The sequence below is a fragment of the Notolepis coatsorum genome (genome assembly GCF_963971535.1).
Source record: "Notolepis coatsorum genome assembly, chromosome: 8".
In the NCBI taxonomy this organism is placed as follows: domain Eukaryota; kingdom Metazoa; phylum Chordata; class Actinopteri; order Aulopiformes; family Paralepididae; genus Notolepis; species Notolepis coatsorum.
The window spans coordinates 147,692,414-147,717,551 of NC_140172.1; the positions used below are offsets into that span (position 1 = coordinate 147,692,414).

The window sequence follows — 25,138 nt, forward strand, 5'->3', positions numbered from 1 at the left end:
GTCAGTATCCACAAGGCAAGTAAAGAATAAATATAGTTTTAACAATATATTAAAAAGTTGAATTATGTAAATGAGACTGGTCTATTAAGATGCGATAAGAACTAATTATGTTTTTATTTTATATATATATATAATTATTATAATTGTTTTTCCCAAGTTACTCCTTCAGAAAATGTGGATCCTAATGGAAGATGTGCAATATGACACATGGTCTCTCAGCCAGGTGGTGATATTCAGGTAAGATAATATGACACATGACGTAAGTTACCTGAATACAAATGCAGAATGCAATGAATAATACAATAAAATATATAATGTAATAAAAAAGCATTCACATTCACATTTCTGAAATGGTAACTGAAATTGATAATAATAAAAATAAAATAAAAACATGTTATCATTATATTGTGTTTTTTTTATTGCACCCATTAGCTAAACCTGTGGGGGGCAGTAGTCGTGTTAGTGGTACTAACTACGCCACCTGCTGCAAGAGCTGGAAGAAGAAGAACGCAGCCTGTCTGTAACAGTAGGCTGCTGTTCGCTAATTATTAACCAGATATTCAACCTGTAACCAGAGAGTATAATATTCCGTGCTGCCGGCTTTTAGAATCGCATGTCCGCACTGTTGAAAGCAAAGTCTGATTTAGAAATATGAATTTCAAAATACGTGCCGCAAGACAAGATGACTGCAAAGAGATATCAAGAATGATAATGGTAAGTTAGTTAGTTCCAAAACAAAGTAACCTGCAATGAATCTGTACTGTAACGTCACTCGGGGCTTTTATGTAGGATTACTGACTTGTCCAAGAAGGATTGAGGCCATTGTACTTTTACATTTTATAAATTAGTTGTAGCTAAATGTAAAAAAAAGAGAAAAGCTTACTACTGTCATGTGTTGGATGTAGTCTACTAAATGCCTAAAAGTTAAAGGGGCATTTCACCGAAAAACAATACTGATTTATGTTGCACATAAACTCATATCCAATGGGCTACTGTAAACTGTTGTATTTTTTCTGACAGATATTGAGAGTTAATGAGTTAGACTAGAGTGACTAATATTCAAACTCATTAACTCTCAATATCTGTCATATTATGTCATATTATGCATATTATGCATCCTCTCTGGTAAACAAGAATACCCTGAAGACTCTGGCAGGAGCACTCATTCAAGGGTACTATGACTATGCGTGCACCTCATGGTACCAAAGCACCTCAAAGGCGCTTAAAACAAAATTACAAACATCACAAAACAAACTGGTCAGACTACTACTTGACCTGAACCCCAGAACCCACCTCACCCCTGCCCACTTTGACAACCTAGGATGGCTTAGAGTAGACGACAGAGTACAGCAACTTGCAATGGGCCTGGTCTTCAAGATACACTATACGACCGGGGTGCCCATGTACATGTCAAAATACTTCCCAAAGGTCAGTGAATACCACAACCACTACACCAGAGGAAGCTCAACAAATCATGTTAAACCCAGATTCGGCTCAAACAAGGGACTAAACACGTTTCGCAATTATGCCACAACAATGTGGAACGCCCTACCCAAAGCTGTAAAGGAATGTGAATCCCTGCCCACATTCAAAACCGCTCTTAAAGAGCACCTACGGGAGGCTGCAATTCGAAACTGGCCACCGTAAATGCCCAAAACCCCCACCACCTCCTAATAGACAGTCTCCTCCCCACCGCATGTATATATTCCCTCCCCGCCGTATGTATATTTCTCTCCCACCCACCCACCCCCTCCTAATGTACAGTCCCCTCCCCATCATATGTATATACTCTGTCAGGATCTAGGGGTAACAGTACTGTATATTTGAATACCGCTTATGTCACAAATGTATCAGTACTAAATACCTATATGTCCCTATGCCATAAATGTCATGTATGTTGTGTATGTCATAAATGTCTATATGAAATGAAAATGGGGGACCCTGATGGAAACAAGACAAACGTCTTTCTCAGGTCTGCATCCCCTTAACAATTGTATGTATTGAGTCGTACTGTATTGTACCCATTCTGCAATCTGTTAAATAAAGTTTTCATTCATTCATTCATTCATGTCATCCGGTGATGTCATTGGATTCTAATTACCTAATTATAACTAGCGTTAAAGGGGAACTATCTTATAAATGGCCTTTTTCAGTGTTTAGCATTGTTTCCTAGCTATGTGGACTTATATTAATATGATCTATGTCTCTAATTCTCATATTGGCGCATTCTTCCAATTCTCCTCTCACAATATTCACCCTCACTGAACTGAGTCATTTGAAAATGTGATGATATGTGATGTCAGAAAGACACCGCTGCATGTTAATGTTGAGATACAAGATGAGCTGCACACAGTGGCTGGACCTGGACCTGGAGCCCAGGCTCAAAACAGCTCGAGATCTTGAGGTAGAAAAATGCTGTTTTTGAGGACTTGATTAGAAATACAAAACAATGAATTAAAAAATATATATAATTACAGAGGTGTTCCATAAACTCACAGGAATTGTGTAAAAGTGCCCAAATAGTGAAAGAAATAGTAAAATAGTTCCCCTTTAATAATTACTGCTCAACAAAATGATGTACAGTAGATGTAAAAATAACAAGCCCTATTGCGGTTTCTTCATCTCCACCATTCTATTGAACTGTAATTGATACAACACATTACGGATTCATTATCCTCCGATGACATCACTGGAGGACATGTTCAAACTAATTACTCTCAATGACTATAAAACTAAATGATTGTATGCAAAACTGGGGTAATCGGCCTATAAAATGCAACCCTCAGACTGCTCGTTTATCTACTTCAAGCATGCGGTTCCTATACCGGCGTTACATCAGGAATGTAGCCCCAAATATTTCTCCAATTTTTTCCTGTAGGATTTGGCTGTTTATGAAAAGATGCCTGATCAGGTGAAGATCTCCTATGAAGGTATTTGTGCGGTTTTGAATTTGAATCACATTCTAATCACCACCCTGCTAAATAATGGTTGGTCTGGGGGTAATGATTTCCATTCGGCTACATATTTCTATTGGTACTACAATAATTTGTTGGTAACCTACCATAAGATAAGATAAGATATTCCTTTATTGATCCCCTTGGCGAAATTCGGTTGTCATAGCAGCATGGAAGAGTGGGGAGGGGAGGTACAGTCAGGTATGGGCAGGGTAATAATAGAAAGACATAAATATAGGCAATAAAATTGTATCTGAATATAAAAATATGAGACAAATAAACAGTGTAAACAAAGGTGCAGATGAGGGTCGGTGTGCCCTATCGGTTATATATAAGTTACAATAAATATAGGCAATACAAAATTTGAATCTGAATGTATACTATGAGTAAGAGTAACAGTAAAAGTATACACAAGGTGCAGTAAACACAAGGTACCCTAACTGGCATGATGTACGTCATACGTTGTAGTCCGTGCCGGTTTTGGTGGTGGGGATGGAGAGGAGACCGGAATCAGAGGATCGCAGCCTCCAGGGTGGGATGTAGGGATGGAGGAGGTCAGCTAGGTACCGGGGGGGCAAGGTAGAACTATACTGATGCTTTCCAGAACAGAATATCATGACATTGTCAGAATAAGAGCAATACAATACAAGTCTAGAGTCACGGCCCACGTGGAACTTGTCAGAAATCAAAAGCAATTTGAGTAAGTAAGTAAAGTTTATTTATATAGCACTTTTCACAGAGACAACTCACAAAGTGCTTTACATACAGCAGAAATCAAATTAAATATAAAAAATAAAAAGCAAGAACCATTCAAGAGATAAGAGACAGAACAAAACACAATGCATCACAGAGAAAGAAAAAACAAAAACAAAAGACATATTTTATACCTGGAGGAGAAGCTCAAACATTACCCAGTAGCAGGTTATACGTCTCTAAATAGATATAAATGGATGATTCAGTATCAGCTGAGTAGGCTGCTGCCCAGAACAGACAGACAGGGTGTCCATGAGCCATTATCCATTAACCATTAAACCCCAGAGCCCACTGTTGTGTTGTTGGTCAAAATGGAAGTTGGATCAGTAGTATGCTAGTGTACCTGGTCTTACCGTGGGAAGACACATCCCAGAGTGAAGCAGTGCTTTCACACATAAGGTGATACGGAGAACCTGTGCAATTCTGTACCGGCTCCTGGAAATTCTTTATTGCCATATTTATTGTAACATATAATTTATATTGTTTACACTGTTTATTGGGGCGACAGTGGCTCAGGAGGTAGAGCAGTTGTCTGATAATCCAGAGGTTCCCGGTTCGATTCCCGCTCCTCCCGGGCAGCGTGTCGAAGTGTCCTTGAGCAAGACACTTAACCCCTAATTGCTCCCGATGAGCAGGTCGGCACCTTGCACGGTCGCCTCCGCCGTCGGTGTGTGAATGTGTGAGTGAATGGGTGAAATGTGAGGAACAAATTGTAAAGCGCTTTGGATAAAAGCGCTATATAAATGCAGCCATTTATTCTTTCTCATATTTTAATATTCTGATCTAATTGTATTGCCTTTATGTCATCCTACTATTACCCTGCCCATACCTGTACCCCCCCCCCCCCCCCTCCCCCATGCTGCTATGATGCCTGCATCTCCCCAAGGGGATCAATAAAGGAACTGTTATCTTATCTTAACCGTGTCTGCAGCTGCAGCACAGATAGACAAGAGGTTTTAAGGAAGCGGACGTTTCACTTTCTGTCCTGTTCTTAGAATTACAGCGTGACGGCTTCGGCTCAAACCCCTTCTTCCAGTGCCTGGTTGCAGAAGTAACAGAGGACCACAAAACTAAAGACGGTAACATCTGAATATAAGCCCAAAGTAAACCTGCTTAGATTGTCATGTAAGATCTGAATATAAGCCCAATAATGTAAACCTGCTTAGATTGTCATGTAAGATCTGAATATAAGCCCAATGTAAACCTGCTTAGATTGTTATGTAAAATCTGAATATAAGCCCAAAGTAAGCCTGTTTAGATTGTCATGTAAAATCTGAATATAAACCCAAAGTAAGTCTGTTTAGATTGTCATGTAAAATCTGAATATAAGCCCACTAATGTAAGCCTGTTTAGATTGTCATGTAAGATCTGAATATAAGCCCACTAATGTAAGCCTGTTTAGATTGTCATGTAAAATCTGAATATAAACCCAACGTAAATCTGTTTAGATTGTCATGTAATATCTGAATATAAGCCCAATAATGTAAACCTGTTTAGATTGTCATGTAAAATCTGAATATAATCCCAACGTAAATCTGTTTGGATTGTTATGTAAAATCTGAATATAAGCCCAAAGTAAGCCTGTTTAGATTGTCATGTAATATCTGAATATAAGCCCAATAATGTAAGCCTGTTTAGATTGTCATGTACAATCTGAATATAAACCCAATAATGTAAGCCTGTTCAGATTGTCATGTAAATCAGAATATAAACCCAAAGTAAACCTATTCAGATTGTCATGTAAATCTGAATATAAGCCCAAAGTAAGCCTGTTCAGATTGTCATGTAAATCTGAATATAAACCCAAAGTAAGCCTGTTCAGATTGTCATGTAAATCTGAATATAAATCCAAAGTAAACCTGTTCAGATTGTCATGTAAATCTGAATATAAGCCCAAAGTAAACCTGTTCAGATTGTCATGTGAGCTCTAATATGCTTTCCTTTGTCATATAAACAGTAACAATGTCACTTTAATGTGGTAATCCGCCAGGTCCTCATCGTTGTTTGTTTTGGCGACATCTATTGGTGATAAGTGGTCATTGCTGTTGTGTTTTTGCACTGTATTGACTTGCTCTCCATCTTCACAATTCATACTATCGACTGAGTTAATCTTCTATTCAATAAACTGCTGTTGCTGCTAGTGATGTAAAACACATAACCGTGTGCCGGATGATTTTACAGGGAATGTCCTGCCAGACACCACTGTTTAGAACAGCCAAGAACAGCAAATGTAAAAGCATTCATGAACTGGTTATAGGTAGAATCACTATTGTGTTATATCAGTTGGCGATGGAGAGTAGCAAAATAGATATGTATACTATGTATTTATATGAAAATATTCTAGATTATTACTTTTAAGTCATCTTATTTCAGCATTAGGCAGCGAGGCCACATCTGGCCCATGCTCCGTTTAAATCCCACATCAATCTATCCTCCACGTGAAAGAGTAGGGGTAGGGGTGGGAATCTTTGGGAATTGTTCAATTCGATTTAGATTCTTGAAGTCGCTCGATTAATCATGATTCTCAATTCTAGGCCATTCGATAGATTGGATTATGCTAGATTGCTATTAAAGGGGAACTGCGCCTATTTTCAGAATTCATACATGTTATTCCTAAGACTGTCCAAAATATTGGTGAACACGGACAACTCTTTCCGAAATCCCAAAATCCTAAAACTCTTAATGTGTGATATCATCATCAGGTATAAAGTCTGGAGCGATGAATTGGGTAAGATGGTAAGAGGTGCCACCGAGAGCACCCAGGGGGACGTTCTGAGGGTACATTTTCTGTTTGAGAACTGAGAATCCTGCTATAGAATAAAGTAGGTTTAAAAACATGTGGGTCATTCACTGTCTGTGGAGCAGCTCCACACTTTATACCTGATGACGTCACACGTTTGAGTCTTACTTCCTCGGTTTCTGGCTTTGGGAGAGAGAGCGGCTCCTGTTCACAGATACAGTAAGATACACCCTCCGTGGCCATCATGTCGATAACATTTGATCTACTCTGGGTGATGGTCCCCTTTATCCTGCGTGTTGCAAAGCTTCTGTATTGTGCGAGACCTCCTGCTCTGCTAGTTTATAGTTGTGAAGAGTGGTACTCGCATTCTACTGAATAATAATAATAATAATTTCTTACATTTATATAGCGCCTTTCAGGAAACCCAAGGCGCTTAACACTAGCACAGCCATGGAGAAAATGTCACTGATTCTCGCCGGAATGGGTCAGATGACCCGACAGCTTATATGAGAAATATGAGAAAAATAAACAGTGTAAACTATATAATTACCTCTTAATATAAAAATATGAGGTTTACCACAGGTTTGAGTGACAAAAAAAAAGTTAAAAAAAATTATAATAATAATAAATACAAATATTATAAATTAATTATTTGTTTTGGATGGAAGAGCCACACATTGACGGGCAAAGAGCCACATGCGGCTCGCGAGCCACGGGTTGGCCACCCCTGCGCTAGACGCTCGCAAAGTGCTGTGACTTTCCACATATATATTATTATTATATATGTAGAATAATGTTCTAATTACATTTTCCTGAAGTCATTTTGAAATTTCAGAAACCGTGCCAGATAAAAAGGGTACTTTTAGGAAAAGTTATTGATTGACAGAGCTGGAGCTCGACCGAGTGACGAGGACACATTTATTGAAAATGCCTAGGGGTCATTTGACCCCTTGTCGGCTGTGCTAGTGTTAACAGAGGTGGGGGACAAACTAAGAGGGAAGGAAATCAGAGGGACAGTTGGGTAAAGGAAGGAAGGAAGTCAGGCAGAGTCATTAATACATTTGGTGAAGAGGTGAGATTTGAGTAGTGATTTGAATGAGTTTAAGGATGTAGCGTTGTGGATGTCTGGAGGGAGGGAGTTCCAGAGGGTGGGTGCCGCCACAGAGAAGGCTCTGGGACCGAGTGCGCAGGTTGGTGGTGGGGATGGAGAGGAGACCGGAGTCAGAGGATCGGAGCCTCCGGGGTGGGATGTAGGGATGGAGGAGGTCAGCTAGGTACCGGGGGGCAAGGTAGAACTATACTGAACTCATCTTCTCTGTCAGGGATGGTTGACTCTATGTGATAGACACTACTACATAACCATTACAGGTTACTGTGAACTCTCAGGCCTTAGTAATCAGTTGTAATACGTTTATAAGTTAATAATAATAACTTTATTTGTATAGCACCTTTCATACAGGGGATTGCAGTTCAAAGTGATTTCCATCAGTAAGAAATAAGACAAGCAGCAAGAGCAAAGCATAAAGTGGGATAAAATAATGCAGATATATTAATCAAATCATATCAGAACCTCACGTTCCAATAGGCTTTCTTGAATTTCTGTAATCTGTTACAAAACATGATAAAGGTTATAGTATGCACCCGGCGGATAGTGGGGCGTATAAATAAAAGTAAAAATAAGTACAATAATAGCAAGGGTAAAATGAGCAGACATATACAATCACAGTTTCTCACATTAGGATCTAACATCCCAACAGGCCACTTTGTTTATGGTTTGATTCAGTTTTAGTAGAATAGAAAAGACATGAATGATGAAATTAGCACATAAAGTGCAGACATACTATAAGATCACAGTTTTTTACAGTGCAATAAAATAGTTCTGGATTACTGTTTAACAGTTCAAAGTTGTCTTTACCTTCTGTTTGGTATCGACAGTTTAAAACCTGACAGTCTTCCCTCTTGTTTGATACCCACTTTGACCCTTCGAACCTCCCACTCAGGGCAAACCTCCCTCTCAGGGCAAACCTCCCTCTCAGGGCAAACCTCCCTCTCAGGGCGCAGTTCCCTCTCTCAGGGCGCAGTTCTGGGTCTTACACAGTTTTAAAGCCTGTCTTTCTTGCTTGATACCCACACAGTTTAATACCTGACAGTTTCGAACCTGTAATAAAAAGCAATAGACAGAGTAAATAGTGCAGTGCAATAAAATAGTAATAAAATAAAGTAATAATAGAATAAAACAGAGGGAATACAAATAATAATAAATAATAAAGACACCAAGACTTGGTCTGTAAAGCCTTTCACATTTCCTGCTCACGGTCCCAAAACGTCCCGCCTATCTGTGGGAAAACAGTAATTGACTAGTACGGATGTCCAGCCTCAGGTATATAAAATAAAAGAGAATAAAAACATAAAAGGCAATGAAAACATGGGGAATAAAACATAGAGAAATAGTGCAATGTCAATCACAGAGAAATAGTGCAGTATATTCGTGTAAAGTCAGTGAAATGCTTTGGTAAAGAGATAGGTCTTTAGCTGCCTTTTAAAAATATCTAACGTATTGGCTTCCCTAATATTGTTGGGTAACGTGTTCCACAGTTTTGGGGCGTAGTTTACAAAGGCTGCATCAAGTTGGTGTAATAAATTACAGTAAATCGGTACCAAATGTATGAATATTGTTGATACTTTAGGTAGCTACAGTATTTATTAAGGAATAACCAGCACTGCATTGTTCATTATAGTGAACATGTACATTTGTATTTCAAATACTAGCTAGTATCCCAGTTACAGTCTAGGTAATATAAGGTGTTATATGCATCTTCATATCCCTAACGTTAATATCCTGTATACATGCATAGACAGAATACTTACTAATATTACCATAGAAATATTACCAAAAAAGCGAACTATCGTGTGTTTTAAATGTCTCAGTATGCCGGCATATCCCAGCTGTTGATTGATTGATTGATTGATTGAAAACTTTATTAACAGATTGCAGAATGGGTACAGTACAGTACGGCTCAATACATACAATTGTTAAGGAGATGCAGACCAGAGAAAGACTTTTGTCTTGTTTACATCAGGGTCCCCCATTTTCAATTCATAATGACATTTATGACATACACAATATACAGATATACAGATATAAAAATCTAATCTAAACTAATCATGACAGTTATGACATACATGACATATTTAGGTTTTTCATACTTAGGATATGAGTTTATACCGGCTATCAGGGATGCAGCCTTTGGTAATTATCCACCAAAGCTATGGAACACCCTTCCTATGGACATTAGGGAGGCTAGATCACTATCGCTATGTCTTCACCTTTGCCTTTTAACACATTCTGCCACATAATATATCTTATTATATCGTAAATGAGACTCATTACATCCACACTGTGATTATTATATTGTAGATTGTTTTCGTGTGAGCACTGGCTCCAAAAGACAACAATGTGTTTTATTACCTGCATTATTTTTACATTATTCTCTGCACTTCTTTTATTCAGTCTATTTTATGGTCGTTGTATGTCTATTTGTACTGCTGTGAAGCACTTTGGGCACTTCTTGTATGAAAGGTAGATCCAAATTCTATACAAATAAAGTGTATTATTATTATTATTATTATTATTATTATTATTATTATTGTAAACTGGATATGGTGTCTACTTGCAGCAACTCAAAGACTGAATATTCCAGTACCCCAAATAATCTTGAAATATACATTTTCTGAAGTATTAATTTAAATATTAATATTAATAATGCTATTAACATATTAATATCCTTCACCACCACTATCAAAGTTGTTGTTTGATGATGATGATGATAGTCTCTGTGTCTCTGCTCAAACAGGACACACCATTGTAGGGTATGGCCTGTACTTCTTCACCTACAGCACCTGGAAGGGACCGTCAGTCTACATAGAGGACCTGTACGTGATGCCAGAGTTCAGAGGTCAGACATGAATGCTCTGTGATTCAGGAGCTCTGGAGCTCGAGATGTGTGATGAAAACAGTGTGATGTTTATAATAATAATAATAATAATAATAATAATAATAATAATAATAATAATAATAATAATAATAATAATAATAATAATAATAATAATAATAATAATAATTAATAATAATAATAATAATAATAAACTGTTACATTGTTGTTGTCCCTTGATATTTCTGGACAGGAAAGGGCCTTGGAAAGGGGATGATGAGCAAAGTAGCTCAGGTGAGGATGTTTTGTGTGTTTTTGTTCATGGTTGATCTGACGTGCTTGGTTTGGAATTTTATTTAATTTCAAACCTTTATTTCAACTCGTAAGACACTGAGGTTACCGTCATTTACAGCGACGACGAGCTTCAAGTTCAAGTTTCTTTATTAGTTGTCATAACGAAGTACAGAATACTTTTATACAAAATGCTTCTTTCTGTTACTTACAAAACAAAACATAGTTTGTCAGGAATTGCATATATAGGCACAATAAATGAGAATAAACAATCAAAGAAAATCAGCTAAGACAGTTACAAGTCGACACACAGTGGTCGGAGATCATACTTTTAAATGCAGCAAAAGAAGGAAGAACCTTCAGAGTCAGTCGGAGGGCGTTCCAGGGCCCTCATTCATCAACGTGACGTAGAAAATGTTCTATTTCCATACTTAAGCACAGAATTTAGAATGTGTGCACGCACAAAAAAAACAGGATTCATCACATGTGCGTACACAGGTCCTACGCACACCTGTCATGATAAATATCACCTTGGTCCTACGCCGAGGCTCGTGCACACTTTCACGTATTTGCATACCAGAACCGCCCCGATTAACCATATACGGTAATGGAACACCCCCATGAAATGTGGAAAAGTGGACTAACCCAAGCGAACTCTGAGAGACTTCACTGAGAGCGAGATTGATCACAGAGGTCCAACCAACAACTTGAACGTATAATCTTCGGTGCGCCGGGAGCCAAGGATGTTGACTGACCCAGTCCTGCTACAGAACCAGCACATTGACAGAAATAAATGACAAGAGATGACCCGACATTAAGCACTGTAATGACTGAAATTAAATCAATTTCAGCACGCCAACTCTGCGCTCTACAATGCCTATTGTGTGCGCTCGTCATGAGCCCGTGGTTCTGATCAGAGTCATTATGGCTTCAGTGGATAACCCTGATCTACATTGTGATGTTTTAGATACCCCAGTAATAACATTACAATTGAATTAAATACAATTAGGCCTGAATGAGACTCCGGCCACCGGCACATTATCAGCCAAAATGCGCGTTTATTGATGGAGCAAACTCTGAGAGATTGTTCACAGAGGCGCTGCCGAACCAAGATATAATATGATGTGTATAATATAATGTGTGTAGAGGCATATGATACAATCTATTTTGTTGTTGGTATTAGGTAGCCTATGAATTACATATAATAGCAGCCAGCCTACATTATGCAACAGTAACATGCGCATATGCGCACAGCCCTGCGAAGCCTGCATACAGTAAACTAACTTGATCATTAATCTAGCTGTTGTATATTTACGCTTATGAAAACATTAAATAATATGTATAGGCTATAGGCCGCCTATATTCTCAAATGGCTTAATTTTGTCTTGTTTACATCAGGGTCCCCCAACTCGAGTCCTCGATATCCTCGCGGACGGACCAGTATTTATATGATCATATCATATTCATATTCATATCATAGTTTACTCTATCAGCCTACCAGCATGTAATACGTTCTTTGTTAGAACTCAACTCGTTATTATTTTGCGCATAGATTGCAGAAATACGGGGACGTTTTGATTTAGGCTTTGACACAGAATACAAGTCATGATATCACCCACACGATATATGCTCTGTGTCCAGAGCATGTATGTTTTTCATTAATTTAAGACACATTTATTGCAAGGGTTTTGTATACACGTACACTCAACAAATAACCTCTGTCTGTTCTCGTTGCAATGCGTTTATATCGTGGGTGTTCATATGACTTGTATTCTGCTTACAGCTTCGGGGTTCCACTTATTACGTTTAACAATGGCAAAGCCTTTTAAATATAATCAAAACGTTCCCGTATTTCTGCAATATATGCGCAAAATAATAACGAGTTGAGTTACGCGGAGCACAGTCAGTGCTTATTTCCGCGTTGTAAAAATATATATATATACGCACAAAGTCAAGCACAAGTTCAAATAGATATATCCCACACTTTGCTTAGGAATGGTCGTACGCACGGCTTAAGCACATATCTGTGCGTACGTCAGGTTGATACATGAGGGCCCAGGTGTTGGAAGCATCAAAGGTAAAAGCAGTTTTTCCTAGTTCAGAGCGAACTGGAGGAACACTAAGAACCAAGCAGTCATTTTAACGTGTAGAATAGGTTCCAAGATAACTTCATATAAGAACCTCATAAATACGTGTAGAACTTCATATATGTAGAACTTCATATGTACATATAGAATCCCATACATGTAGGACTTCATAAATACATGTAGAACTTCATACGTAGATCAATAATTATAATAGACACAATACTTTTATTCTTTCTAAAAGCTCTGTTGATGTATTATTTGTTTTAAATGTATGTTTTAATCATTTAAATGATTACTCTAAATAATATCTACAGCACCTTTATCGTTGACGATATTAAAACAGTGTTACTGTAGCGTGTGGTTCTCTAGGTGAAGAAGGAGAAGGGCTGTGAGACAGTGTGACTGTAGAGTGAGGTTCTCTAGGTGAAGAAGGAGTGAGACAGTGTGGCTGTAGAGTGTGGTTCTCTAGGAGAAGGAGAAGGGCTGTGAGACAGTGTTACTGTAGAGTGTGGTTCTCTAGGAGAAGGAGAAGGGCTGTGAGACAGTGTTACTGTAGATGTAGAGTGTGGTTCTCTAGGAGAAGAAGGAGTGAGAGTGTGGCTGTAGAGTGTGGTTCTCTAGGAGAAGGAGAAGGGCTGTGAGACAGTGTTACTGTAGAGTGTGGTTCTCTAGGAGAAGAAGGAGTGAGAGTGTGGCTGTAGAGTGTGGTTCTCTAGGAGAAGGAGAAGGGCTGTGAGACAGTGTTACTGTAGAGTGTGGTTCTCTAGGAGAAGAAGGAGTGAGAGTGTGACTGTAGAGTGTGGTTCTCTAGGAGAAGGGCTGTGAGACAGTGTTACTGTGTGGTTCTCTAGGAGAAGAAGGAGTGAGACAGTGTGACTGTAGAGTGTGGTTCTCCAGGTGAAGGGCTGTGAGACAGTGTGGCTGTAGAGTGTGGTTCTCTAGGTGGAGAAGGGCTGTGTGACAGTGTGGCGGTCCCCGAAGTCTGTTTTTGGGCTTCGAACTTAGTCAGGGTTTTTCGAACAGACCCACCCACCGGCTTCCCTCCCGCTGACTCTGCCAATCGAGCCAGTATGACGGCCGGCCAAGCCGGAGGCAACGCTGACAGCCGGATTCGATACGAGCGCTTAGTCCGCTGCGCCACCCAGCCGCCCCGAACCTTCGTCTTTAATAATAAATATTATTTTTTAAACGTTTTCTTTTGTAAATATCCTCAAACTAAATCCTCAATTTGAATAAAGTGATTAATCTGGTGAGTATTTCTTTTTTTATTAAATCAATTTTCTTTAATGAATATACTCATCAGTTTTAATACTATAATATTAGTGTAGCCTAATCTTTATCTGCAACTGTGAAGATAAACCCAATTGGTTTAACAGAATGAATAGACACATACATTTCTTAAAAAAAGAAATTCAAATGTTGATTTAGAATTCGAATGCCAACGTAACGAACTGAGGTCCGAACGTTCGAACGTTTGGGCTCAGCCCTATGTGACTGTAGCGTGTGGTTCTCTAGGTGGCGAAGGAGAAGGGCTGTGTGAGACTGGGCCTCTCAGTGCTGGACTGGAACACTCCCTCTCTGGACTTCTACCTGGCGAAGGGAGCGCAGGACCTGACGGCCACCGAGGGTTGGCACTCGCTCCGTTTCGACGGAGAAGCCCTGGACAAGCTGGCGAGTGAAGCGCCCAGAGATTAGAACTGTCCCCTTCCTCCTCTGATTTCGACACCTTATACCTGGGAACTCCTTCGAAAAATGGGATTTCAATGATAAGAAATTGATCAGGATGCTTTTGATAGCAAGCAAGAAAGCTATCACGAGAAGATGGTTAAAACCAGAGACGCCCACAATAGACGATTGGATAGATGAAATTCATGATATATACATAATGGAAAAGATGTCATTTTCAATTAGAATCCAACTGGAAAAATTCGACTGGATTTGGATGAAATGGACAGAATATGTCAAACATGAAAGGTCAGATTTGAGCTGAAATGTTAAAAGAATAGAGGGAAAATGTACTTTTTGCACGATAACCTAAGAATTCTATACTAACCGTTGTGATACAAGAGACGAAACCCCCCATGTTCAGACGCTAGCGTGTTAATTTTAAATTTGACCTTATTTTATTTCATTTTATTTTCCATTTTTTATTTCTTTAACTCCCAACCCCAAAAACAAAAAAAACCTTGGGTCAAAGGAAAAGGGACTGTTCTATTGTTAAAAAAAAAAGTGTGAATGTTGTAAAATTGTTGTTGTTCCAGTGGCCATTGTCCATTGGGGAAAAAATAAAAAATGTCAAAAGAAAAGAACTGTCCCCTTCCTAACGTCACTGAAACATGTTCTATATGTTTGTATGCAACTGGAATGTTTTGTAACTTGAACTTGTACAGGTGTTATAGATAACATTTCATATAGGATACATGATACATCCACAGAGCTTTTAGAAAGGTGCAGAATAAAAGTATTGTTTTTTCCTTTGCTTCTTGCGTGCATGTATCCCCTCCCTACTTCCACGTTGGTGCTCTAGTGTGACATCTAGTGGCTGAATGTCATCTATAGCACCTTTAACACCTTAACCTGTTAAGTGGTAGGCCTATTTTCAGAAATTTCGCCTAAAGGTACATGCCAAAGTAAATAGAAGATTGCTCCACTTCTGCAAGGTCAATTAGCATGTGCTTGGTGTTCTAGGAACATCTAGGGACCTGGGGGTATGTATTTCCAGTGTCAGAAATATTGTGTCTGTTACTAGGCTTGAGTAAATTGTAATGAAGAAAAGGAGAATATAAATTATGATTTATTTTTGCATCTTTGACGGTGAATAATATTGTTAAATCTTCGGGGTAAAAAATATAGACTTTGACTACTGTTGATAGGGTTATGGTCTTTACTCTTGGCTACAAAAAATTTGATAAAAAAACATTAACCTCTTAACATCCAAGGGCCCAAACTCACATGTGGTCCCTCATGAGGACGATTCGCGATGACACTTTGCCGACCTCTAGTGGCTCGGGTGTGCATTTCTTTTAATACAATATATATATAGAATTAAAGCCCTATTTGTTGCCTGTCGATTGCCCTTTCAGGTGACAAAATCCGTTCAGCGGTTCTCGAGTTACATGCCGATATGTGAGGCGTGCCCCAAAGTACGCAAAAGTACACATTACCACCCCCGATTCCCAGGGCTCTAGCTCCGTCAATCATTTGGCGATCTCGAAAGTCTTTGCACAGGGTTGTAGCCAATGACTGTGGCTTTCCAATGATACCCCATGATATGATAATTGGGGATCTAATACGGTCTCTATTGATCGATTTATTCATCTGCACAGTGAGTGGGAGTCTGAACTCTGCAGTACTCTTCTGGGGTGTTGAATGTAGACTGGTGGATCCTGCTGGACTTCACCCTAATCGATAAATGACAAGAGCATGGATAAAAAAAAAGTACATACATGAAGGCAATATATTTGGAATGCAATTCATTACAGCTGATCCAACACACATTCAACGACATATATGGTAGCCTATAGAAACGGGCAAACAATGGTAAACAATGACACTTTTATGCTATTTTCTTTGTTCATAGACCTGTTGTCCTGTTCATATGACCTGAACTCCTGAGTAAACAAAATAGGTTAGCCAATTTACGAGTAGCCTAATGTAGTCTCGTTTATTATGTAACGCTGTGATTGATGCATGCCAACAGGGACTCGTCTAAACTCTGTTGGCATGCATCACAGTCACGAACGGGGATAGCGTTACACAATAAAAGTACACAATAAAAGAGTAATAATAATACCACAAGTGTTGATTCACTCGCCCAAACCCTGTAGTCGTGCATCACAGTCACGAAAGGGGCTAATGTAATGCCAGTCAGCAAGCGAAAGTAGCATTGAATCAAAAGGGATGCAGGGACAGCTGTGGGTATTTATACTACTGTAGGTCGGATAGTCCAGCAAAGTTATGTCCTATTCATCAATCTCACAATATTCGCTAACGTTAGACAGATGGAATACAGCCTTCCATCTAAAAACATAAATGAAAACTTACCACAGTCATGGTAGCCATAATAACGTCAATCGGTTCAGATCCTTGGCTTTGAATGACACTATGATGACAATATGTAAACACTGACCTCGACGTTAGAAAGTGGTGACGTGGAATCACTGCGCCCAGACAGCAGTGGTTCGGCAAAAAATTGTTCTGAGTATATCTGCTTAGAAAACGGAAATGTCGAATACAATTATTTTTTATTTCTCCACGTGGTAAATACACAGGTCACAACATGTTTACAGGAACGTTTTGGAGTTGTATTTTGATTGTATTTGGAGTGACTGTAGGGAACTCGGGTAAAGGACTGCCCCACTTCCAGTGATGAAGCTAAGCTAGGCTAACGGTGCAGGCGTTCCCTAAGCCTAATGCATGCAGAGAGACAAAAAAGGTATCTTCTTGTCTAACTCCAGGGAAGATGTTAAATAAGCGAATTTCCCAAAATGTTGGAGTTTTCCTTTAACAATGAAAGGGAGAATGGTAAATGGGTGAATGTGAGGAACAGAATTGTAAAGCGCTTTGGATGAAAGCGCACTATGCGCTATAAGTCTTGGTGTTATAATAGACTCAGACCTAAGCTTTAAATCACACATCAACAAGGTGACAAAAACATAATTTTCCACCTTAGAAACATAGCTAAGGTACGGCCATTTATAAATAAAAAAGACGCTGAAAAACTGATCCATGCCTTTATCTCAAGCCGACTTGACTATTGTAATGCACTCCTCACTAGCCTCCCAAAAAAAACCACAGAACGACTCCAACTCATTCAAAACTCGGCAGCTAGGCTACTAACTAGAACCAAGAGGAGAGACCACATCAGTTCTGTATTAGCTAACCTACACTGGCTTCCGGTAACATTTAGAATTGATTTCAAGGTCCTCCTCCTTACAAAGCACTAAATGGAACAGGACCAAGCTACATTGCAAATTCTCTAGTCAACTATGTGCCTCCTAGAACATTGCGATCATCTACTACTGGTCTATTGAAGGTTCCAAGCCACAGTCTAAGGAAAATCGGGGATGCAGCCTTTGCAAACTATGCACCAAAGTTATGGAACACACTATGGACATTAGGGAAGCTAGATCTCTTAATATATATATAAAAAAAAAAACAAAAAAAGGCTAAAAACTTACCTCTTCACCATAGCCTTCTAATACACTCCGCTGTTGATTGGACAGAGTATTTACTGTCATACTATCTTCAAGTGTTTCAGTCATGGCTGGATTACGCCACTAGAGGGCCCTGTGGAAAGAACATGGGCCCCCTTATCCCCACGAGGACAGACAGAACTAGGAGGATTTCAAAGAACAGCTCTGAATGACTTAACTATACTTTAAACAGTTCACTAGGGCACATTTCAATTAAAATCATATTTGGCACATATTCCCATTAAAATGAGTGAGACGATGCAGGGAATCTACACACAAACCAGGGGCTCTCAAGACCTTTGGTGGTCCGTTCTATTTGCCTGGCATCAGGTCAGTAATCTAGGTGTTAGTTCCTGCCTGGCATCACAGGAGTCGCTGTGTTTTCAATATGGGATAACCTGCCCAGAAACTGGGTCAGGAACCATCAGCGACACTCGCTCTTCACTTTTTCTTCTTTTTTTTCTCTGATTTTTCTCCCCATCCCAATTTACCTCTCGTGCCAATTCTCCCTCCCCTGTCTTGATCGTTGCTCGCATATGCCCCCCACTGGCCGGTTGTAGGGAGGATAGAAGCCTTGCATCACATGTCCCCTCCGATACATGTGGAGGCAGCCACATGTCACATCTTTTCACCTGCCAGCGCTGACTCTCATTTGGCGAGGAGTAACGTGTATGAGGCTCACACTGCCCCCCCCCCCCCCCCCCCCACCCAGCCGCTCCCAAAAGCAACAGTCTTTAGTTGTATGAGAACGTGAGAATTTGCATTGTACTGTAAATGTGGCAAAACCGCTGGGCTCACGGCACACAGCGGAGCAGAGAGCCAGGGGACACTCCCCCTCCGGCTGGGAGAGGTGATTAACCACTCACTGATACTTCCCTGTTCACTCTCCAGCCTATTCCGTTAAGTCTGACCTTATTTTTTCAAACTTCGGTCATATTAAATCCAAACGCTCGTGTGGACAGGGCCTAAGTCTACCACGCGTGACGTATACGGTATATTCATGTCCGGGGGCAAGCGCTCCTCTTCAGACAGCAGGAGACACTAGGAGCTCATACCTCTTCAGACAGCAGGAGATAATAGGAGCTCATATCTCTTCAGACAGCAGGAGATACTAGGAGCTCATACCTCTTCAGACAGCAGGAGATAATAGGAGCTCATACCTCTTCAGACAGCAGGAGATAATAGGAGCTCATACCTCTTCAGACAGCAGGAGATAATAGGAGCTCATACCTCTTCAGACAGCAGGAGATACTAGGAGCTCATATCTCTTCAGACAGCAGGAGACACTAGGAGCACATACCTCTTCAGACAGCAGGAGATACTAGGAGCTCATACCTCTTCAGACAGCAGGAGATACTAGGAGCTCATATCTCTTCAGACAGCAGGAGACACTAGGAGCACATATCTCTTCAGACAGCAGGAGATACTAGGAGCTCATACCTCTTCAGACAGCAGGAGATACTAGGAGCTCATACCTCTTCAGACAGCAGGAGATACTAGGAGCTCATACCTCTTCAGACAGCAGGAGATACTAGGAGCTCATATCTCTTCAGACAGCAGGAGACACTAGGAGCTCATATCTCTTCAGACAGCAGGAGATACTAGGAGCTCATACCTCTTCAGACAGCAGGAGATACTAGGAGCTCATATCTCTTCAGACAGCAGGAGACACTAGGAGCACATACCTCTTCAGACAGCAGGAGATACTAGGAGCTCGTATCTCTTCAGACAGCAGGAGACACTAGGAGCACATACCTCTTCAGACAGCAGGAGATACTAGGAGCTCGTATCTCTTCAGACAGCAGGAGATACTAGGAGCTCATACCTCTTCAGACAGCAGGAGATACTAGGAGCTCATATCTCTTCAGACAGCAGGAGATACTAGGAGCTCATACCTCTTCAGACAGCAGGAGATACTAGGAGCTCATACCTCTTCAGACAGCAGGAGATACTAGGAGCTCATATCTCTTCAGACAGCAGGAGATACTAGGAGCTCATATCTCTTCAGACAGCAGGAGACACTAGGAGCTCATACCTCTTCAGACAGCAGGAGATACTAGGAGCTCATACCTCTTCAGACAGCAGGAGATACTAGGAGATACTAGGATATACTAGGATCCCCAGGCCATCAGGCTGCTAAACGAACAATGAACACTACACAACAACAACCATCAAACGCACATAGCACACACATCCACACGCACACACTCACTTTAAACAAACACACTGTAGCACCCAGGGCCGCCTGGGAGAAATGCGAGGCCCTGTGTGAGATTTAACGCGAGCCCCCCCCCCCCCCCCCCCCCAAAAGGTTAAAAAAAATATATATGTTTTTTTTTTTTTTTTTTACAGTCAACATATTCTTAAATAATAGCGCTGCCCGAGGCGGGGCATGATACAGTCAACATATAGCAAAAGAGAGAGCGAGAGAGAGCTCCCGTTCTACAGTCAATATACAGTGTACAGAGAGAGAGAGAGAGACACATTGGAAAGAAATTGAAATGCTATTTGGCCCTAAACAGAGAGTACACAGTGGCAGAATACCTGAGCACTGTGACTGAAGATCCTTGAGCACAGCCTAGCCATCGAGAAAGGCCGCCATAGGCAGACTGTGTGTGTTAGAAAGAGAGAGAGAGAGAGAGAGAACATGTGTGTTTGTCATGTGTGTGTGTGTTAGAGAGAGACTAGAGCATGTATGAGAGATTCAAAAGGACAAAGATCAACACTTAAATCCAAGAGAGAGAGAGAGAGAGAGAGAGAGAGAGAGAGAGAGAGAGAGAGAGAGAGAGAGAGAGACACATTGGAAAGAAATTGAAATGCTATTTGGCCCTAAACAGAGAGTACACAGTGGCAGAATACCTGAGCACTGTGACTGAAGATCCTTGAGCACAGCCTAGCCATCGAGAAAGGCCGCCATAGGCAGACTGTGTGTGTTAGAAAGAGAGAGAGAGAGAGAGAGAGAACATGTGTGTTTGTCATGTGTGTGTGTGTTAGAGAGAGACTAGAGCATGTATGAGAGATCCAAAAGGACAAAGATCAACACTTAAATCCAACAAGAAGAGGGTCTATACCAGAGAAACCAAAGCAGCAAGGAGCCAATGGCCGACATCAGCTAAATAGGCTAGCCAGGTACTGTGACACCAGGCCACACACAGCTTTGGCCAACGGCCCAACGCTACCCAAGCTACACAAACGACCATTCACACACAGCACATGTCGTATCTCCAAATGTTGTGAAGTAGCATATGTTTTGCCTGGAAAAAAACATCGTTATTAACAAAACATTCGGGAGGGGAAGGAAGGAAGAGTGGGGTAATGTCATGACATTTTCATTAATCTTACCTGCACAAAAGGAACGCAGGGCGAAAGGCCGCAACACAGGTCTCCACGTTGACGAAAGGCCTCTCGCTGTCGGGACAAATAAGCTATGGCCAGAGCCTTGTCATAGTGCAGGCCCGACTACATCTTCTGTCAAAGATGATGTCGTAGTCAGAGTGCCAGGGCCTGCTATTCTCAAGGCTAACTGATAGCATCAAACGAACGTTCCCAGCTGACGCTAAACAGCTAACTGGCTAACAGTTAGCTCAATCAGGCACCTGGCTGTATGTAGCCGCATAGCTTGCTTCTGCGTTCTGCAAGCTATGCGGCTACATACAGCCAGGTGCTCTCACCAGGCACACACCGTTAGCTACTAGTAGTACTATATTAGCTAGTCGACCAGTTTGGCTCCAGAGAGAGAGAAAGAGAGATAGGTCAGGTCCACGGCGGGAATATAATCATAGGTTGACTCACCATAACGCAGTATCAACGCGGCGCCAATGGTAAAGTTGGAAGGAGACTTTCTTGGCCCACGGTGTAATTTCTTCTTCTTCTTCTTCGAGTACTTTCCGGCAGACTGGAAACCTTTCGGCGTATTGCTGCCTAACAGATTTATCTGCTCACAAGTTCTCTTCTCCTTCTTTTGAAAAGACATCCACTCGCCTCGCTCCTCTGAATAGCGCTGAATTAGATCATCCCTGTACCTCGTGTGTCCGAGAAGAGCCCGGAAACACTATCCTAAAATCTGTAGAGCAGCAAATCCGCAGAAACCGGAAAACTGCAGTCTGCAGAGCCGCAGAGGCAGGAAGTCAGACACATTCTACAAACGTGTCTAATGTGAAATATATAAGCATATAAGCAAAACTAGATTTTAGGTCTGTGATGAAAAAGGGCCTCGCGGGAAGGGGGGCCTCGCAAAAAAAAAAAAAATAAATAAAAAAAAAACAATAAAAAAAAAAAAAAAAAAAAAAATTTTATTTTTTTTATTTTTCTATTTTGCGAGGCCCCCCTTACCGCGAGGCCCTGTGCGACCGCACTGCTCGCACACCCCCTGAGGCGGCCCTGGTAGCACCCACTCCACACACTTTATAGCACACACCCACTTTAAACAAACACACTGTAGCACCCACTCCCCACACTTTATATTTATTGATGAAGGATTGCACTACAACTCGTACACCTTACTGTAAATTGTACCTAAATTGTACCTCATCCCATTTCTGCTTTGCACTATATAGTACTGTACATTAGTACACTGCATAGTATTGTATATTATATGGTAACTCAGTTACGTCTATTCTGCATCGAACATTGTACATATGTCTATACTGAACACTGTGACCTCATTTTCTACTTCTAAATTACATGCTATACTATGTTATTTGATACTATCTTCAAGTTCAAGTTCTTTAATAGTTGTCATACAGAAGTACAGAATACTTTCATACAAAATGCTTCTTACTGTTACGCTCCAGAGACTGTGCTAGACAAGATAGTATCAAATAACATAATAACATAATATAGCATGAATTTAGAAGAAGAAAATGAGGTCACAGTGTTCGGTATAGACATATGTAAAATGTTCTGAGTTACCATATAATATACAATACACAATACTATGCAGTGTACTAATGTACAGTACTATCTAGTGCAAAGCAGAAATGGGATGAGGTACAATTTTAGGTACAATTTACAGTAAGGTGTACGAGTTGTAGTGCAATCCTTCATCCATAAATATAAAGTGTGGGGAGTGGGTGCTACAGTGTGTTTGTTTAAAGTGGGTGTGTGCTATAAAGTGTGTGGAGTGGGTGCTACAGTGTGTTTGTTTAAAGTGAGTGTGTGCGTGTGGATGTGTGTGCTATGTGCGTTTGGTGGTTGTTGTTGTGTAGTGTTCATTCATTGTTCGTTTAGCAGCCTGATGGCCTGGGGATAGAAGCTACTTCTGAGTCTTTCTGTGCTCGCCTTGAGACTCCGGTATCGCTTGCCTGACCGCAGCAGTTCAAAGAGGCAGTTGTTCGGGTGACTGGAGTCTTTAATGATTCTCTTAGCCTTGCCCTTGCAACGCTTGTAGTAAATGTTCTGGAGGGTGGGGAGCCCCCCTCCAATTGTGCGTTCGGCTGCACGTGTCACTCTTTGTAGTCTGCTTCGGTCTTTTGCAGTGCTATTCCCAAACCAGGAGGTGATGTTGCCGGTCAAGATGCTCTCTATTGTACATGAGTAGAAGTTCTTAAGGATCTTCTGGCTGACTTGGAACTTCCTTAGGCGCCTGAGGAAGTAGAGGCGTTGTCGTGCCTTCTTCACCACACTGTTAATGTGTGTGGTCCATGTCAAGTCCTCGGATATGTAGGCTCCGAGGTACTTGAAGCTGTTGACTCTCTCAACCGGTGCCCCGTCGATGCTGAGGGGGCTGTAGTCCTTGACCCCCGACCTCCTGAAGTCCACAATCATCTCCTTTGTTTTGCTGACGTTCAGGGAGAGGCTGTTTTCCTGGCACCATCCCGCCAGGACCTTGACCTCTTCCAGGTAGGCCCTCTCGTCGTTGGCAGAGATCAGGCCCACCACCACTGTGTCGTCAGCAAATTTGACGATTGTATTGCTACTCCGCTGAGCCACACAGTCGTGTGTGTACAGGGAGTAGAGGAGGGGACTCAGAACACAGCCCTGGGGGGCCCCTATGTTGAGGGTGATGGATGAGGAGGTGCAGTTGCCTGCTCTCACCACCTGGGGTCTGCCAGTCAGGAAGTCCAAGACCCACTGGCAGAGGTCATAGCCCAAGCCCAGGTCCCTGAGCTTGGCTATGAGTATGGAGGGGACTATGGTATTGAATGCCGAGCTGTAGTCGATGAATAGCATTCTCACATAGTTCCCCTGCCTCTTGTCCAGGTGTGATGCTGCTGTGTGCAGCACATGGGATATGGCGTCCTCCGTGGACCTGTTGGGGCGGTATGCAAATTGCAGGGGGTCCATGTTGATGGGGAGGGAGGAGCAGATGTAGCCCTTTACTAGCTTCTCAAAGCACTTCATGGCTATGGAGGTGAGAGCTACAGGGCGGTAGTCGTTGAGGCAAGCAGGCTTGGATTTTTTGGGTACAGGGATAATAGTGGACTTCTTCAGGCAGGTGGGGATGACAGCCTGTTCTAAGGACAGGTTAAATATGTCAGTGAATACTGGGGCCAGTTGGTCGGCACAGACTTTTAGGACGCGGCCGGGGATGCCGTCCGGACCTGCTGCCTTCCTGATATTCACTTTTTTAAAGGTCCGCCTCACCTCATGCTCTGTTACCCTGAACACTGCGCCTCCATCAGCAGCCGACCCCCCCCCCCCCCATTGCCGAGGCTTGTGAGCTGGTGTTGTTATTACCAGCATCAAACCTCGCATAGAAGGTATTGAGGTCGTTTGCTAAGGAGATGTCACTGTTCAGTTTGAGGGAGGCGCCTTTGTAGTCTGTCATCGTTTTGAGCCCCTGCCACATAGCTCTAGAGTCAGCTTGTTCAAACTGGAGTTCAATTTTATCCCTGTAGCGCCGTTTGGCCTCTGACACTGTCCTCCTTACGTTGTGTCGCGCCACCTTGTGGTCATTCATGTTGCCTGCCACTAGGCCGTCATTGTATGCTTTGGTGCGCTCTCTCAGAGCTTCACGGACGGATTTGTCTACCCAGGGTTTTTGATTTGGGTAAACTTTCATTTTGGTAGTGGGGATTGTTTCTTTCACCCTAGTACAAACATAGTCCAGCACTGTCTCCGTGTAGGCATTTATGTTATCTGTGTCGCGGAACACAATCCAGTCTGTGTGGTGAAACACTGACCGGATCGTCTCTTCTGACGTCAGATCCCATTTCTGCACCTCTCGCGAGACTACGGGAGTACT

At 41.5% G+C, this 25,138-nt stretch overlaps 1 protein-coding gene across 2 annotated transcripts; it reads left to right on the forward strand.

Moving 5' to 3' along the window:
• The first annotated feature begins 514 nt into the window (after positions 1–514).
• sat2b (spermidine/spermine N1-acetyltransferase family member 2b) lies at positions 515–15,042 on the forward strand. 2 transcript variants are annotated; one of them, XM_084320966.1, is made up of 7 exons: positions 515–714; positions 2,879–2,930; positions 4,703–4,786; positions 10,302–10,403; positions 10,633–10,673; positions 14,273–14,452; positions 14,530–15,042. In XM_084320966.1, exons 1-6 carry the CDS (start codon positions 652–654, stop codon positions 14,450–14,452), a joined length of 522 nt encoding a protein of 173 aa, XP_084177092.1. In that variant the 5' UTR covers positions 515–651; the 3' UTR covers positions 14,530–15,042. The 2 variants fall into 2 exon arrangements, with proteins under 2 accessions (XP_084177092.1, XP_084177091.1); XM_084320965.1 differs by having other exon boundaries at positions 14,273–15,042.
• The last annotated feature ends 10,096 nt before the right edge of the window (positions 15,043–25,138 follow it).

Excerpts from the sequence above, each read along its gene's own strand:
- sat2b (XM_084320965.1), top strand. The coding sequence starts at position 652 with ATGAATTTCAAAATACGTGCCGCAAGACAAGATGACTGCAAAGAGATA. Across the intron at positions 10,404-10,632 it reads CGTGATGCCAGAGTTCAGAG|GAAAGGGCCTTGGAAAGGGG; the intron begins GTCAGACATGAA and ends ATTTCTGGACAG. Across the intron at positions 10,674-14,272 it reads TGATGAGCAAAGTAGCTCAG|GTGGCGAAGGAGAAGGGCTG; the intron begins GTGAGGATGTTT and ends GTGGTTCTCTAG.